This window comes from Trichosurus vulpecula, chromosome 7, assembly GCF_011100635.1.
Source record: "Trichosurus vulpecula isolate mTriVul1 chromosome 7, mTriVul1.pri, whole genome shotgun sequence".
NCBI lineage: Eukaryota > Metazoa > Chordata > Mammalia > Diprotodontia > Phalangeridae > Trichosurus > Trichosurus vulpecula.
This window is the reverse complement of record NC_050579.1, coordinates 185,767,473-185,784,522: the sequence shown is the minus strand read 5'-3', so window position 1 is coordinate 185,784,522 and position 17,050 is coordinate 185,767,473. Positions and strand designations below refer to the sequence as shown.

General features: G+C 39.4%; 1 protein-coding gene across 1 annotated transcript; it reads right to left on the bottom strand.

Annotated features, from left to right (window-relative positions):
* Positions 1-339: 339 nt before the first annotated feature.
* LOC118857729 (cytochrome b-c1 complex subunit 8-like) lies at positions 340-630 on the bottom strand. The gene has a single exon (XM_036768276.1). The coding sequence runs from the start codon at positions 628-630 to the stop codon at positions 340-342; it is 291 nt and encodes a 96-aa protein (XP_036624171.1).
* Between the last annotated feature and the right edge of the window lie 16,420 nt (positions 631-17,050).

The following is a 17,050-nucleotide window of genomic DNA, read 5'->3' as shown; positions in this document are numbered from 1 at the left end:
GTGTTGCTTGGTATTGAGGCACTGTGCTCCTCTGAGTCTGGAAAAAAATACCATATACACATATACACACTTTGTGTTCCCACTTTTGTGCAGTGAAGTCCGAAAAGATACACCAGTAAAAGCAAGATATGACTTTGGCCCCCCTGAATTGTGCCAATTCAGTTACTCAGGAGTAATATCTCCCAGGATCACATGGGTACAGTATCTACAGTAAGAGGCAGCACAGTCTAGCTGACCCACCTCTCTCCTTTTCCATGTTTTTTTTTTAACAGTTTGTAAAATGTGAAGTTTATTATATCTTCCAACTATCTTTATACATTCTTCTGTTGGTGTCCCAAGTCACAGGGAACCAAGATTGTTGCACTTCCCTCTGTGTTGCTTATTTGACTTCTTCCAAGTCTTCCTCTTTGGTTTCTCAAACTCCTGGGTTCCCCAGGTATAGATGAAGTAAAAGGCTATAGGGGGTGGCGGGTGTGGTGGAACGTCCTGTAGAATGGAGTCCTGTGTCCTGCGGAACACATTGGGGATGCCCTTAGTGAAGTTATTGGGGAAGGCTCTCTGCTCCAACGCAGACAGGTTGTAGGAGATGGTGCGTCTCACCCGCATCAGGTTCCCGAACTCGGGGCCCATCTTCCCGGCGTCTTGGCTGCCTGGAGGAGCAGACACACATTACCGGTGCGGGCCGAGGCTGAGAGAGAGAGAGCTCCTGGGGCCCTGCCAGGGTACCGGCTCGGAGGGGCACCCTGCAGGGCCCCGCGGGGTGAGACAGCTGCGCTCGGGGCACCAGCGGACTCCTCGGCCCCCTGTCCCCATCACGGTGCCTCCCAGCAGTCTCACCGGCTACAGGACCCTTCGCCCTCCAAAGACCCTCCATGTTGTTTTGAAGGTATCGTCTCTGCGGCTTGATGCTCAATCTCTTCTTTGGGCTTTATAACATTGTGAAAAGACAATAATAATGGTAAAAATAACATATATAGCTCTTTAAGGCTTGCCAACTGATAGATACATATATGTGTGTATATGTACATGTACATGTATATACATATATACACAATACATACACACTTGTATATATGTGTATGTGTGTGTGTGTGTATGAAATTTGGTCCCAACAACCCTGTGAAATAGGTGGTATTATTAGCCCCATTTTACGGACAGGGAAACTGAGGCTGTAAGCGGTTAAGTGACCTGCCCAAGGTCACACAGCTAATGACTGAGACAAGATTTAAATTTAGGTTTTCCTGACTCTGGAGCCAGCATTTATTCACTACTCTACCTAGCAGATGGTGGTGGTAATGCTGCTTTTCATTTCTTGATCTTGATCCTTGATTGAGACTTCTTGGTTTTTAATTGGACATAGCGTGCTTTGTAGCGTGAGGCTTTCTCAAGGTCTGTGCCCCTTATCTAATATTACATAACTAGCCCAGATCTGCATGACCTTTCCAGAGCTTGCTGTTGGATACATGATGGAACAATCTCAGCAAATTAGCCTAGGGAACAGAAACTTTACAGATATGTTTCATTTTAAAATGTATCCTTTTTTTTTTTTTTTTTTAAACTGGAGCAGGGGAAGGTGTTTCCCAAACAGAGGTTTGCCTTTGCAATTCCATCAGGCATAGCAAAGCTTTCTTAAATTGAAGAGTAGAATAGAATTTTTATACAAACAAGTGTTTATAATCATCTTAAGGGGGATTTCTCAAACATGGGTGTTCACTTATGGTTTGTTGTTGTTCAGTCATGTCTGACTCTTTGTGACCCCATTTGGAGTTTCCTTGGCAAAGGTACTGGAGTGGTTTGCCATTTCCTTCTCCAGTTCATTTTACAAATGAGGAACTGAAGCATTCAGGGTTAAGTGCCCAGGGTCACACAGCTAGTAAGTGTCTGAGGTCAGATTTGAACTCAGGAAGGTGAGTCTTCCTGACTGCTGGCCTGGCAGTCTCTCCATTGTGCCACCTAGCTGTCATCCCTTACAGTCACAGGTGAATTATTCAAACCTTTCATTACTTTGGGCCCACCTAACAGTTATCTTTTAGGTCTTGATCAGCAATCTTGATATCCTGAGACATCCAAGTGGAGGTGAAAGCCTTAGAAGTTCCTATATGTCTTATTTATGAAAAAATCAAATTAATCAAAGAATAAGTGATGGAGACCCTATTTCTTTTCACCATATACAAACTAAACTTGCTTTTTTTCACTGTGCAACCTTTGGTCCCTTGGCCCCCCCCCCCCACCCCCCTTATACTCTCCCATCAAGACATGGAAGCAACCCAGAGTCTTAAAGATCATGGTAATAGAGTACACACTCCAGTGGGCTTCTCCTGACTCCATCTGTTCGCTTAGCCAACTTGGACCCTCTGCTTAGCCATTTCAATAAGATGCTCGTTAGCACACTGGGATCCCTTGGCTTCACCTTCCTCTAAACCCATTCCCGATTTTCTAGTCTCTACCCTGTGATTTTCCCCAGTATCTTTATTGACTCTGGAAACACTTCTGGAGAAAGCCATTAAAGTCTGTTCTGGAAAGAGCTATGTTTGAAGCCAGAGGAGCTGAGTTTGAATTCTGGCTTTGCTGCTAAATATCTGGGCCACTTTGGACAAATCATTTTTCTTTTCTGGGTCTCAATTGCCTCATTTATGAAATGAGTGGGTAGAACTAAGATCAATCAATTAACAAATATTTATTAAGGGCTCACTTAGTGCCAGACTTAGAATACAAAGACAAAAAATAAAATAATCCCTGCCCTGAAAGAACTTACATTCTATTGAAGGGAGACAACACGGACATATATATGTATACAAAACATATCCAAATCAATACAAGGCAATTGTTATGTATGGGACCTTTTCCTCTGGTTTTGATACCCTTAAAGATTTTATTTCTAGTAGTGGTACTTACTGGGTCGAAAGGTACAGCCTGTTTAGTGATGTTTTGCATCATAATTCCAAATAATTTTCCAGAATAGTTGGACCAAATCACAGTTCTACCAACAGTACATCAGTGTGATTGTCTTCTCACATCCCTTCCAACATCTATTATTTTCCTCTCATGTAATCTTATCAGGATGATGGCTGTGAAGTCTGTCAATGACTTAAGAAGACTGAGGCCATGTGGCATAAACCTCTGTTAAAAAAAAAAATCTTGGTTCAGGGTTCACCCTGGTCAGTCAGACAAACTCAGGAAAAGAAAGGTAAAAAGGGTTTTATTTGCACACCAAGGCAGCAAGCAGTTGGAGAACCGCAACTTCCATATAAGGGCAAAAGCATGTTGAGTGATGTAAATAATCATTTGGAGGTTTGACCCCAGCACCTCCCTCATCACAGTATCATAGGGAGAAGAGATTAGTGTGCATGGGTAAGGTTATTTCCAGATCATCATTTCTTGCAGGCTGGCTGCCTAGGTACCCAAAGTCTAAAGTTGTTTTTTTTTAAATGGGTTCACTCAGGCTGACTTTGCACAAGTAACTGACTTCGCACATTTCCCTCAACTTCCTACCTCTCGACTTCCAATGGTCTGTAACCATACCCTTGTCTTTATTTATTTATTTTTTTGCATTTTCACCATCTTTTTTTTTCCTCCTCTGCTTCAGAATTAGAGATGTTTCTTCTCCTTTCCAAGGGTATTATTATCATATATCCTCTGCTTCACATCTCTTCCTATCTTTCTTAGGACCTTTCTCTCTCACATCTTGGATGCCCCTTTCCACTGTTCTATCACCTCTGCCTATGAAGATCTTTGTCCTTAAAAAAGCACAACAAACAAACAAACAAACCATCCCTTGTCTCTGCTTATCCTTTGAGTCAACTTTCTTTCTTTCTTTCCTTCCTTCCTTCCTTCCTTCCTTCCTTCTTTCCTTCTCCCCCTCTTTCCCTTCCTTGGACATGGGATGGGGTTCCACCCAGTGTGTTGGGACTTTCCTTGCTGTCCTTTGAAATGGGCAGAATTACATAAAATTCCTTGAAAGATATAACAGAGATAGACTTGTCTAATTGTCTGTTAATGCTCTGATCATTAATCCAGTAGAGCAAGTGGGATATCTACATGTTATCTCTCTTGCTTTCACCATGGGACTAGCTCATCTGTTACACTCATGTGTTTCTTCGATGCCTATCTTTTACCCCATTGCTCCTTCATAATACTTCCTTTGTAATGTGTTATAGCCTGTTCATGCCTACCATGGGCCTTTTCATTGCCCTTTGGATAATTCTCAGTTTCAATTCTCATAGACTTTAGTCACCTATGATTTGTAGACTCAGCAGTGAGCTGGAGCCAGCTCAGACTAGCTCATGAAAACCAGTTCTTAAATTTTCAATGGGAGCATTTATATATTGAAAATTGGTCAATACTACAAATCAAGGATTGATTTATTGGTTTTTTATTATTGTCTTGACTTAATAAGATGATGGAGAAAATGTTTACAATGCAGATAAAGTTTAAAAGTGTGTCTTGTATACATTTTTTCCATTGGTGATCTGGTCATTAAATATTTACCAGCATATCCCTGTTTGTAGTTATAAAATAATACTGGAAGAATATTGGCATTTAAAAACATGAATCTTTGTTTCAGGGAGAAGTTTGGAGTCATAAAATGAACTTGGCAGTGTACCAAAGTCAATCCTCTCCAACTCTCCTTCTCTCATTCAGTTCTGAGTTCACCTAATTTTATTTACAGTCTTTGTTGAAGATAGTTATATTTATGTATATATTCATCTATATTATATGTGTATATATATAATTTATAAACACATATATAGATGGATGAGCTCTATAAGTTATCTATTCAATTGCATATCATATTCTGGATAAAGATCTCGCATTTATAATATCAAATAGATGAGTTACTTTTTAAAAACTGTCAAAAATATTGTGAGTTTTCTCTTTTCTGCCATCACCATTGCAGAATTGGAATGGCCTGCAAAAGACTGAAGGCTATTTCTCATTTTTCTTTGATTCACAGGTTGCTGCAACCACCAAATTCATCACTGGTCAACTTACAGATGGTGAGCCTCTTCATCCTTAGCTAGGCTGATCCTCAGGAAATAGACTCAGTTTGTACCTGGGACCACATAAGGGCTTCCTTGCATAGGATGGCAGGACATGCTAGAGCTTGCACCCTGCTGGCCCAGCCTTCAATAAGCTGGGTTACCTCTGTGCCATGATGATGTATTAGAGTAGGACTTTAATGTAAACATTAAAGTGCTATATAAATGTCAATATTACCATCATCATGATCATTATTATAATTATGTCCTGCTGTCATCTTGTACTCAACATGTCTAAAACTGAATTCATTGTGTCCTTCCCCAAACCAGTTCTTCCTCTTTAATTCCCTTTTTCTGTTAATAACACCACCATCATCCCAGTGTCCTTGTCTAATCTCCAAACCTCAGAGTCACCCTTCCTTCTCCCTTGCCTCCCATAAGCAAACTGGGGGGGGTCAGGTATTCTTTGCCTTATGTCTTCTATCCTTCTTTTCTTTTTCATTTCCCTGGTTACTGACCACTCAGGCATGATGGCTATGTTGTTTAGGAACTCTGGGAGGCATTCCTGATGTGAGATTTTTGCATTTTTATCTCACTTTTTGAGGGGGAGGCACGGCAATTGGGGTTAAGTGACTCGCCCAAGGTCACATAGCTAGTAAGTGTGTCAAGTGTCTGAGGTCAGATTTGAACTCAGGTTTTGAACTCAGGTCCACCTGACTCCAGGGCTCGTGCTATACTCACTGCACCACCTAGCTGCCCTGCATTTGTGTCTTTCTCCCATCTGCTAACCCATGATCTGGGGGCCATGGTGTTAGGGCAAGCAGAGTGGGATTTTTACTGTTTTTTCTTTTGGAGTGCTTTTCAGCACTAAGGCAATCAAGTGCCTTTGATTGAGTCTTGCCTTTGTTTGTAGAAAGGCCCACACCCTTTTGCTGATTAGGACACAAGAGGTGTGAAGCCCTCCAGAGGTGTGAAGCCTTCTGGCCCTGAAAAAGGGTATATGTACTCTGAGGTTAGCATTTTGTTTGGGGCTCACTCACTGGAAGAGTGTCTTGTAATTTGACCAGAAGAGACTCTGGGTAGCTGTTAAGGAGCTCTCCCTGCACCCAGCAACAGTTCGGCTAGCAGCAGTTGTGGGGTGAAAGACCAACACAAGCCCAGCAACAAAAGATGCCAGCACAGGTTCTTTTGATTTGCTTTATTAAGGAAAGCAATGTTAAGGGGTTAACAATTTTGCTTTAATCCAACATATACATACATATACATACACTTAGTTCAGGAGGAAAAGCCAGCAACCTGAACTTCAGAGCAAATACAAACAAATTATAAACATACACAATATAAACAGATCAAATCACAATTCATAATTACCAAAAGGGATCAACATCTGAGTTCACAAGCCGTGGAGCTCTTAACAATGGCTGGGCCAGAGTCATGTGGCACTCCTCTAGTGGCTCAAAGCTCCAAGCAAACAGCTCTGTTTTCTCTTTTTATACAGTGTTTAGACATCATCAAATGTCATCTGAGCTACCAGAACTTAGGTGCCTACTATTGGCTCTGGTCTTAGCAACTCCCCTTAGGGCCCTGGGGACTTAGCACCTAGTAATTAGGGGTTTGGGCTTGGAGTTTAGTGCCTAGTTAGACTCAATAAAAGACAATTAATTTAGCATTCTAAAACAGTAAAAAGGTCCCAACTTAATTAATATTACATGGCCTTGAAAACCCAGATGTTGGTGCTTCTTTTTCTGGTAACTATGGCATGTATTGCTATGGTCAGAAGGTTAGAAGCCTATCTGTTGATTTGTGTTATTCTCTGCTGGTAATTCCTGCTTGTAATTTCTATTTGTGTTTTCTCTGAAGTTCGGGTTTTTCCCCTGAACTAAGTGAATGATATATGTGTGTTTAATTAAAGTGAAATTGTTAACCCCTTAAAATTGCTTTCCTTAGAAAAGCAGATCAGAGAAACTGTGCTACCAGCCCTTCTGTGTGCTGGTGTTATTGGCCTTGTATAGTCACATTAGTTGCAAGTAACATCATTGTTACACACGGGAGCTGTGTTTTCCCTCTTCCTGATCATCACTGTACTTTTACTTGGTCTTTCTTCCTTAGAAATTAGAGAAGGTCCTCCAACTAGTACAGTTGATTGTAATAATAAGACCCTTCTTCATCAGCTTAGGTCAGAAGTGGGGAGCCTGTGGCCTTGAGGCTACATGTGGCCCTCTAAGTCCTTGGGTACAGCCTTTTGACTGAATCCAAGTTTTCCAGAACAGATCCTTTTATTAAGGGGATTTGTTCTATGAAGTTTAGATTCATTCAAAGGGCCACACTTGAGCACCTAGAAGCCACATATGGCCTCAAGGCCACAGGTTCCCCACCCCTGGGTAAGGTTATATAGCTGAAAAGGCAACAGTCTGGAGATTTGTACCATTAACCTTAAGGCATATTTGAGGGCACCATATATGATATCCTTGATGGCAGGGAATCATCTCCTATCTTTTCATGCCTTGCAGGAAGATGCATAGTATCTTGAATATGTTTTTGTGAATGAGTGATTGAATAAATGAATTAATGAAACTTGAGCTTTTTTGTGCCTTCCAGGCAAAAGAAGGATATTCTTCCAGGCTCTTACACCCTTTTTCCCCATTTCCTTTTTTCTTGGTGTTACAAATTTATTTTATTTTCAATTCACAGAACAAAACAAGCATTTTCATAACACAATACAATAAAAAAGATGATTGCACATGAAACTATAAACCTTCCATTTACAACTTTCTATTCTCTCCCAATATACAACGGAGTTATCATGTAAATTTCTTTTTTCCCTTTTTTTCTTCCCTTCTCCCTCTCTGCCCTAGAGATAGGCTACCATTAGACACAAATAGGTATATATATATATGTATACCTATGAAAAATTATTCTATACATACTTCTATTTATCAGTTCTTTCTCTGGATGCAGACAGAATCTTTCTTCCTATGTCTTTGTTTTTAATTTATGTATTTATAATAGTCAAAATTACATAGTCACTCAAAGTCATTCTTAAAACAATATTGCTGTTACTGTAAACAATGTTTTCTTGGTTCTGCTTAATGTCAACTATGCCTGATCCATTCCTATAAGTTCTCTAAGCGACCTCAGTATTAGGGTAGCTGAAGGGAATATGCATATATATGTGTTTGTGTATATATATGTATATGTGAGTGTGTATGTATGTGTACATGTATGTGTATATATATATATATATATATATATAGAGAGAGAGAGAGAGAGAGAGAGAGAGCGAGAGAGAGAGAGAGCAGGCACAGAGTGAGTTGAAGATGAAGGGAAGATATTTAAAAGAAATAAAATAAAATTAAGGGATGAGAGAGGAATATATTGAGAGAGGGAGATAGGGAGAGATAGAATGGGGTAAATTATCTCACATAAAAGTGGCAAGAAAAAGCAGTTCTGTAGCAAGGGAAGAGAAGTCAGGCGAGGGGGAATGAGTGAATCTTGCTCTCATCAGATTTGACCTGAGGAGGGAATACCATACATACTCAATTGGGTAACTTACCCCACAGGAAAAAAGGAGGAAGAAGAAGATAAAAAAAAGGGGCGATGATAGAAGGGAGGGCAGATGGGGGTGGAGGTAATCAAAAATAAACACTTTCGAAAGGGGACAGGGTCAGGGGAGAAAATTCAATAAAGGGGGATAGGTTAGGAAGGAGCAAAATATAGTGAGTCTTTCACAACATGAGTATTGTGGAAGGTTTATACATAATGATATGCATGTGGCCTATGTTGAATTGCTTGACTTCTTAGGGAGGGTGGGTAGGAAGGGAAGAGGGGAGAGAATTTGGAACTCAAAGTTTTAAAAACAGATGTTCAAAAACAAAACAAAAAAAAAGTTTTTGCATGCAACTAGAAAATAAGATACACAGGCAATGGGGCGTAGAAATTTATCTTGCCCTACAAGAAAGAAAGGGAAAAGGGGATGGGAGGGGAGTGGGGTAACAGAAGGGAGGGCTGACTGGGGAGCAAGGCAACCAGAATATACACCATCTTGGAGTAGAGGGGAGGGTAGAAATGGGGAGAAAATTTGTAATTCAAACTCTTGTGAAAATCAATGCTGAAAACTAAATATATTAAATAAAAAAAGGAGAAAAAAAAGGAAAAAAAAAGTTCTCTAAGCTCCCTAATTTAAGTATTAAATTATATATCTTAGAGCAAGTTCATTGTAGAAATACATTCACTGAGTTACGATTTAATGTTATAGGTTCAGTTTTTAAGAAATGGTTTAAAAAAACATTTTTGAGTCATATATGTTCTTTTTCATTACTTTTCTGTTGTGTCTGATTGTGACTCCTTTTTTTTTTGGTAGAGATACTGGAGTGGTTTGCCATTTCCTTCTCCTAATTCATTTTACAGATGAGGAAACTGAGGCAAACAGGGTTAAGTGACTTGCCCAGGGTCACACAAATAGTAAAGATCTGAAGTCAAATTTGAACTTAGGAAGATGTCTTCTACTATGCTGCCTAGCTTTTATCTATCTGTCTATCTATCTATCTATCTGTCTGTCTGTCTATCTCTGTCCAATATGTTTGTATGTCTATATGCCTATATGGACATACATATATGCATGTGTGTACATATGCATATGTGTATACACATAAATATACATGCACACTATATTTAAATATACATACATGTACCATATATGTCTCTGTATATGTGTATATATACACATATACAGGTATACATACATACATATGTGTGTGTGTCTCCCCATAGCTGAAGTTGTTAATGTCCTCTGACCCACTTTTAATCCCATTGATCAATGGCAGAACGAAAGATCCTATATGAAAATATTCATAGCACCACAACTTTTGGTAGCACAAATCTGAAAACAAAACGAGAACTCCTTTGCAGTTTCCTCATCAGCCACCATACCTCCCCGACCAGAAACCAAGACTTGGAAGCCCCTTTCAGAACTGGCACTACCAGCCTCAAACCCCACTGTTCTGACTGGTTGTTGTTTCAGTTACCTACTACATCCAGGCCCTGGCCCTCACCAGTTGCAGTACAGATATACCCTTCCTTCTCCTTTCCAGTTCTGGAATCATAAATCAACTCTGTTATTGTCCCTAAAAAGGGTATGTTAATCTGTTCCCCTATGGCTCCACTAACCATCCTTGTAACTTAAAAAAAAATTATCTTTATTCTGAATTTTGCAAACACCAAATAAAATGGACACATGCCACATAAATAGTAAAATAGAAAAAGAAGATTACACATGTACTGTAGGTCTCTATTATGTAAAGCTTGCTTTTCTTTTAAAGTATATAATAAACGCAACTTGCAGCCTCAGTAACTTTCCAAAACAAAACACTCCCCTATTATGTGTTGTCTCTCCTTATTTAATAAAGTCTGCTAGAATGTAAGCTTCTTAAGGGTATTTGTATCCCCAGCACTTAGCACAGGGATACAACCTAGCATAATGAGTACTTGAATGCTTTTTAATTAATTAATTTATTGCAGAATGGCTGAACAAATTGTGACATATGAATGTAACAAAATAGCATTGCAGCATGAGAAATGACATATAATGATTTCAGAGAAACATAGGAAGACTTGCATGACATGATGAAGAGAAAAGTAAGCAGCAACAGGTGAACAATTTGCATACTTATAAACACAATGCAAATGTCCACAGCACTAAAAAGCTGTCAAACTGCTGAGTTGTAATGAACATTTTCAGACCTGAAGAACTGAGAGGTGAGAATGCCACATCTGGAATGTGTTGTATACATCCAGATAAGGTGGATGAGTTAGGTAGTTTTGCTTAATGTTTTTCTTTGTTGCAAGGAAGAGTTCAGTGGCAGGATGATAGTAGTTAAGGAGAAATGATGCTGTAGATAAACAAAGGCCCTAGTAAAACTTAAAAGGATCAAAAAAAATTTTAAAATACGGCTGATGACTTTTTTTTCCTTGTCACACTTAGGGAGGCAGAATGATGTAGTAAACAGGGGTTCTTACCTTTTTTTGTGATTCATTTCTCACCTGACTGTACTGCTCTGGAATTTGACTACCACATCCCAGGAAACTCATTCTTGGGATAATCTCATCATCCTGTAAGATCTCAGTAGCTTTGGTACTCCCATCTCATCACTATCCTCTTGTTCCTGTAATTGGAGATGGAGTCATGAACTCCAAATCTCCATTTAAGGAGAGCTCAACTTAGACATCTTATTTCTCACCTACATGCACTACTCTGGGATTTCTTTGACTTTTTCACCATGCTCCCACCTGTGGGGTACCTTCCTTCCCCCTCCCCAGCTTTTCAGTTTCCTTTTATATATTATCTTCCCCTATTAGATTGTAAGCTTCTTGAGGGCAGAGATTTCCTTCCTCCCTCCCTCCCTTCCTTTTTTCCTTCCTTCCTTCCTTCTTTTCCACAGTCCTGGCACAAGTAGGTGATTAATAAATGTTTATTGACTATTGAGATAGTCCCCTTTGGCAGTCTGGTGAAACCTATGGACCTTTCTCAGAATCGTATTTCTTTTTTTACATTCATAATTGAAGGAAATGCTAAATTTCAGTTACAGCTTAATGAAAATAAAGACTAAAATTTTTTTTCCTCATTCAGATTCATTGACTCCCTGTGAGAAACTCGGTTGTTGGGATCACAGGGTTTCCTGGGCAGGGACAAACCCTAAGGAAGAACCATGTGATGGCTCCTTAGTCTGTGGGGATCACAGGACCTCCCTAGGCAGGATCAGACCCTGAGGAAGAACCATGTGATGACCCCTTAGTATGGTTGTGGGGAAGACCAAGTGGTAGACCCCCTTAACACAGCTGTAGGGATCACAGGACTTGCCAAGGCAGGGTCAGGAAATAAGCCTGAGACATGCTTCTGCAGCTTATTGCTTTCCTTGTAGCATAACCTTAGGAAGATCCATGCAATTTGCCCATTCTCATCCAAAGAACTCGGGACCAGAGTGGGCAGAGGAAGGTATTTCATTACACTCCTTGTGAGAGAGCTGGTACAGTGCTTATTAGGAACACTCACACTGATATAGAAGCAGGAGTGAGGGTAACCAGTTCCTCCACCCTTGTTTGAGTTAGGGTTAGGTTACATTCTTTACTTTTCTGCATACTTTTCTTAACTTCCACAGTTTACATAGATAGGATAGTAAGGATATAGAAGCAAAAGTGAAGTTAATTAGTACTATCTTCCTTGTCTGAGTTAGGATTAATCTACATTCTTTATTTCCCACCCTCCCTCTTTAACATATGCAAATTATGCAGATTAGTAGGCCTGGACACTTGACCAGAGCCTGACCCTTGAACTGACATGATAAGCTTGTACTGGTTCAACTGGTTCAGCCTCTCTAGCTTCCCTGACACCAGGATGGCCATTGTCTTGGTAAGTAAACTTTAATGCAGCTATACGGATAGCTTCTGTGGGAGCAAAACCAGATACCATACTACCTTTTCTTACACCCCCTAAAATCTATCCATGGATCCTTAAGAGGGTCTATGAACTCACCCGGTTAAGAATCCCTCGTGTAGAGGAAAGAGCCCTTGACCTGGAATCAGCAGAGCCATGCTCCAGACTCAACTATGTAACTTTAGTTGTCTGACCTGAGATGGATCACTGAACTCTCTGAGCTTCAGTTTCCTCATCTGTAAAATGGGACAAATACAAGAGGGGATTATAGAGGAGGATGTGTGTAATAATGTCTGTACTACATATTTCACAGGGTTATTGTAAGAATCAAATAAAATAATATACATGTGGTTTTCTAAATCAATATATGGTCTGTACAGTTTAGTGGCCCCATTCCTGTTTGAGTTTGACACCACTGAAGTAAAGGGTTTAATGTCAGGATACAAATTCAACTTCATAGGTATCATTGAGTCTTAGAATGGAATCCTTGACTAGAATATGACTAAAATAAGGCTGGAAATGCCCTATCCTCTTTTCCTCCAATCTCTGACAGTAGGTAGCCCTTCTTATTGGGGTCAACCCCTGTCTATGTGCCTTTGATCTCATCCCTTCCTGTCTTCAGCAGGTTGCCCTCTCGATCATAACCTTCCGTCCTTAATCTTTCTCTATTTATGGTTCATTCCTTGCTGCTTACAAACATATCTGCCTCCTTCATCCTTAAAAATCCTTAACTAGAACCTACTGTCCCCTCAAGCTATCATACTATAGTTCTCTCTTTCTCAGTCAAGCTCAGAAAAAGTTCTCTACATATATTGTCCATTTTCTCTACTCTCATTCCTTAGTCCTTACAATCTGGCTTCCAACCTCATCACTCAACTGAACCTTCTGTCTTAAAAAGAACCAATGGTCTCATAAATACAAAATCTGGTGTCTTTTTCTCTATTCATATTCTTGAGTTCTCTGTAGCATTTGACACTGTTGACAATTCTTCCTGGATCCTTTCTGTTCTGTGATGTTTAAAAAGTTCAAAAGACATAATTTCTGGGTAATTTAATCATTTAATTAATAAGGCTGTCATGTTTATTAATTAAACAAAGAGGTCAATGGCACTCTCAAATGCCAAAGACCCCTCATGGTGGTAGTTTCAGTTTATATGCTATTGGAAGAATGGGTGTTCCTGAGGGTGGCAATCAACTTTGATTGGTTAAAAATTAATGAGAGAATGAATATTATAATGAGAGGTGGGCTATATTACAATGAAAGTCTTGAGGTACCTGACTTGGATCATCTAAGTCTTGGTCAAAGAGAGACAAATCAATTTCCACATCACCTGTCTAACAAAAGGGAAAATTCATATTTTTCCAGACTTGTCTGAGTAAGCACAATGAACAGGAATGCAACCATTTGTCTAAACTTAGAATTTCTTTTCCTGGGTGAGACTTTGAGAAAGATTTCTGACATTGGTTGATTTCTGGATGAGGAAGTAGAAAAGAGGAAAAACCTTGGTCCTGATTCAATAATTAGTTATTAATACAAGAGAGAAATAATTATTTTCCTCCTTCTCTGGGGTTTTATGACACTGTTCTCTTTAGATCTCCTTCTATTCTTCCTTCTCAGTCTCCTCTTTGCTAGTTTTTTATCAATATCCTGCCCCTAACTGTAGGTTTTCCTCAAGGCTCTCTCCTGGGCCCTCTCTTCACTCTCTGATTTGGTGACCTCATCAGCTACCATGGGTTTAATTATTGTTTCTATGCAGAGGATTTTCAGATTTATATGTCCTTCCCAAGTCTCTCTTGAGTACAATAGATTTCTCAAACTCAACATGTCCACAACTGAACTCATTATCTTTTCCCTAAAATCCGTTTTTTCTTTTGAGTTTCTTTTGAAGGCATGATCATCTTTCTTGAGACTCAAGTTCACATTATTTGGCATTATTTTTGATTTTTGATTCACAATCATGGCATTATCTTAGATTCCTAACCTTCCCTCACCCCACAATCCAATCAGTTGCCGTGTCTTGCTGTTCGTATTTCTACTCCCTCTCTTGCATTTGTCCCCTTCTCTTTGATCATTGAGCATCGAATTTAGCAATAGTTCAGCAAGACTGTCAATTTTTCTAGTACTAAACTGGTAGATTTGGGGAATGATGGTAGATACTACTTACCTAACTTTTAGAAAAGTGCTTGATAAAACATCTCACATATTTTTTTGTGGAAATTATGAAGAAATGTGGTTCAGACAATAACCACTTAGATGGATTTAGAATTAGTTGAATGGCCAGACTTATGGTATACCTATTAATGATTTGGAAGCTTGGAAGGACATCTTCAGTGAATTGCACTAGGGTTATCTACTTGACTCTGTGGTGTTTAACATTTTTATCAATGACTTGGATAAAGGCATAGATGTCATTATCATCAAATTTGAAAATGACAAAAAGCTAGGAGGGAGAAGTTAACACACTGGATATCTAAAAAGATCCTGACAAACTGGAGTATTGGACTAAGTTGAATGAGTTCCAGATCTAACAGAGACCAATGTAATGTCTTACATTTGGGTTTAAAACATTCCAAGTATAAGATGGAAGAATCATGGTTAGAGAGCAGTTTGTCTGAAAAAAAGATCTGAGGACTTCAGTGGATTGCAAACTCAGAATGAGTTAGTAGTGTAATGTGGCAGTCAGAAAAGTGAATGTAATCTTGGGCTCCACTTAGAGAGGCAGCTTCTCAGAATGGAGAGATAGTAATCTCACTGTATTCTACCCTTCTCAGGCACATCTGGAATAGTATATTCAGGTCTGGGTGCTAACAGTTAGGAAGGATATTGATAATAATAATAGCTGGTATTTATATGGTTTTTGTAACTTCACCACACACTTTATATTTGTTAACCCATTTGATCCTCAGTCTAGAGAGGGCAAACTAGATTGGTGAAGGATCTTGAGTCTATCTCATATGACTATGGATTGAAGATATTGGGAATATTTAGCCTAGAAAAAAAAGTATTGAGGAGGATGGGTCACATGAAAGCTATATTCAATGTTTGAAGAGTTGTCATGTGGAAGATGGATTACATTTGTTCAACTTGGCTCCAGAGGGCAGACTCAGAAGCAATGGGTAGCAGTTGCAAAGAGCAATATTTAGACTTGATGCTAGGAAAAATGGAACCAGAAACTTCTTAATTTTAAAGCCATTCAAAAAATAAAAATAAATTAAAAGCAGAAAATAATTAGAATGGACTGCCTCCTGGAGTCTGAGTTGGACATGAAATAGTAGGGATTTTTTCTTGGGGCATGGGTTAAACTTGGTGGTCAGTATGGTTCCTTCCAAGTCTAAAATTTTGAGTTCTGTGAATTTAGATACTTCTTTTCAGATAAGGAGAATTATATGCTCTCATGCTTCCTTGTGCTATGGAGATGACTTCAGTGGAGTGCAAGTTCTTGAAAGTCCTACCAAGCAAAGTAAAGACTTTCATTTAGTGTAGGTTAAAGACTAGCATAGGACCACCCTCCTCCCTTCCTATTCTTCTTTCTATCTATGGTAGATAGAGACACCATCAGTGAATATCAGAAAACATTACAAGAGAGTTTAGTACCTCTTATACATAGTGATCGTGGGCATGTTGCAGTGGAAAGGACATTGTATTTGGAATCAGAAGACCTGAGTTCACATTCTGACTTTGCCTTTTATTCTCTTTTTGGTCAAATCACTTAACCTTTCTCAGCCTTGTTTTTGGGGTTGTTATGAGGAGAATGCTTCATTAACCTTAAAGAGCTATAGAAAAGAGTTTATTACTAGTAGTAGTTCCATTCTTTTACTATTGGAGTGTTTATTTTAATTGTTTTTCAGTGGTGGCTGACTCTTAGTGACCCCATTTGAGGTTTTCTCAGAAAAGATACTGGAGCGCTTTGCTATTTCCTTCTCCAGTTCATTTTATAGATGAAGAAACTGAGGCAAAGAGGGTTAAGTGATTTGCCCGGAGTCATACAGCTAATAAGTGTCTGAGGTCAGATTTGAACTCAAGAAGAGGAATCTTCCTGACTGCAGTCTAAGCACTCTATCCACTGTGCCGCCTAGCTGCCTCAACTGAGTGACCTTGAGCAAATCATTGCTTCTTTGGACCTCAGTTTCCTCATCTGTAAAATATTGGGTGTAGGGACTGGATGGAGGTGACAAGATGCTCCTCTAAGACCATCTAGCCTAGAGCTCCAAATCCTGTCTAGCCCAGTGTCTCATATTGTCTTTCTAATTGGAGATGGAGGCTGGGCTTATACTTTTAATTTCCAGATGTTCAGAAGATTGTAGTTTCATCTCAAGTGACCTAAGAAGTCTTGAGAAGACCCATATCATGCAATAGTATCTCATAGAAGCCCTAAATGCTATCAAGTCAGAAACATATCCAATAACAGTCCTGACATTTGTCTCAGTGATTGCCACTGGGTTTATGTTTGTCTCTCTGGGGGCTGGCTGAAAGGCATAAATCAGGAAGCCTTGAAAGAAGTAGGCCTGGTCAGGACTGCCTTCTTTTCCCATTCACTGTTATGACTGTGTGTATTAACAACATTGAAGAATACAAGTGTGGACCGTGAAAAAACTTTGGAGGCTACACCTACATCTCATTCAGGGAAATTGTTGTTGTTCAG

Excerpts from the sequence above, each read along its gene's own strand:
- LOC118857729 (XM_036768276.1), bottom strand. The coding sequence starts at position 630 with ATGGGCCCCGAGTTCGGGAACCTGATGCGGGTGAGACGCACCATCTCC.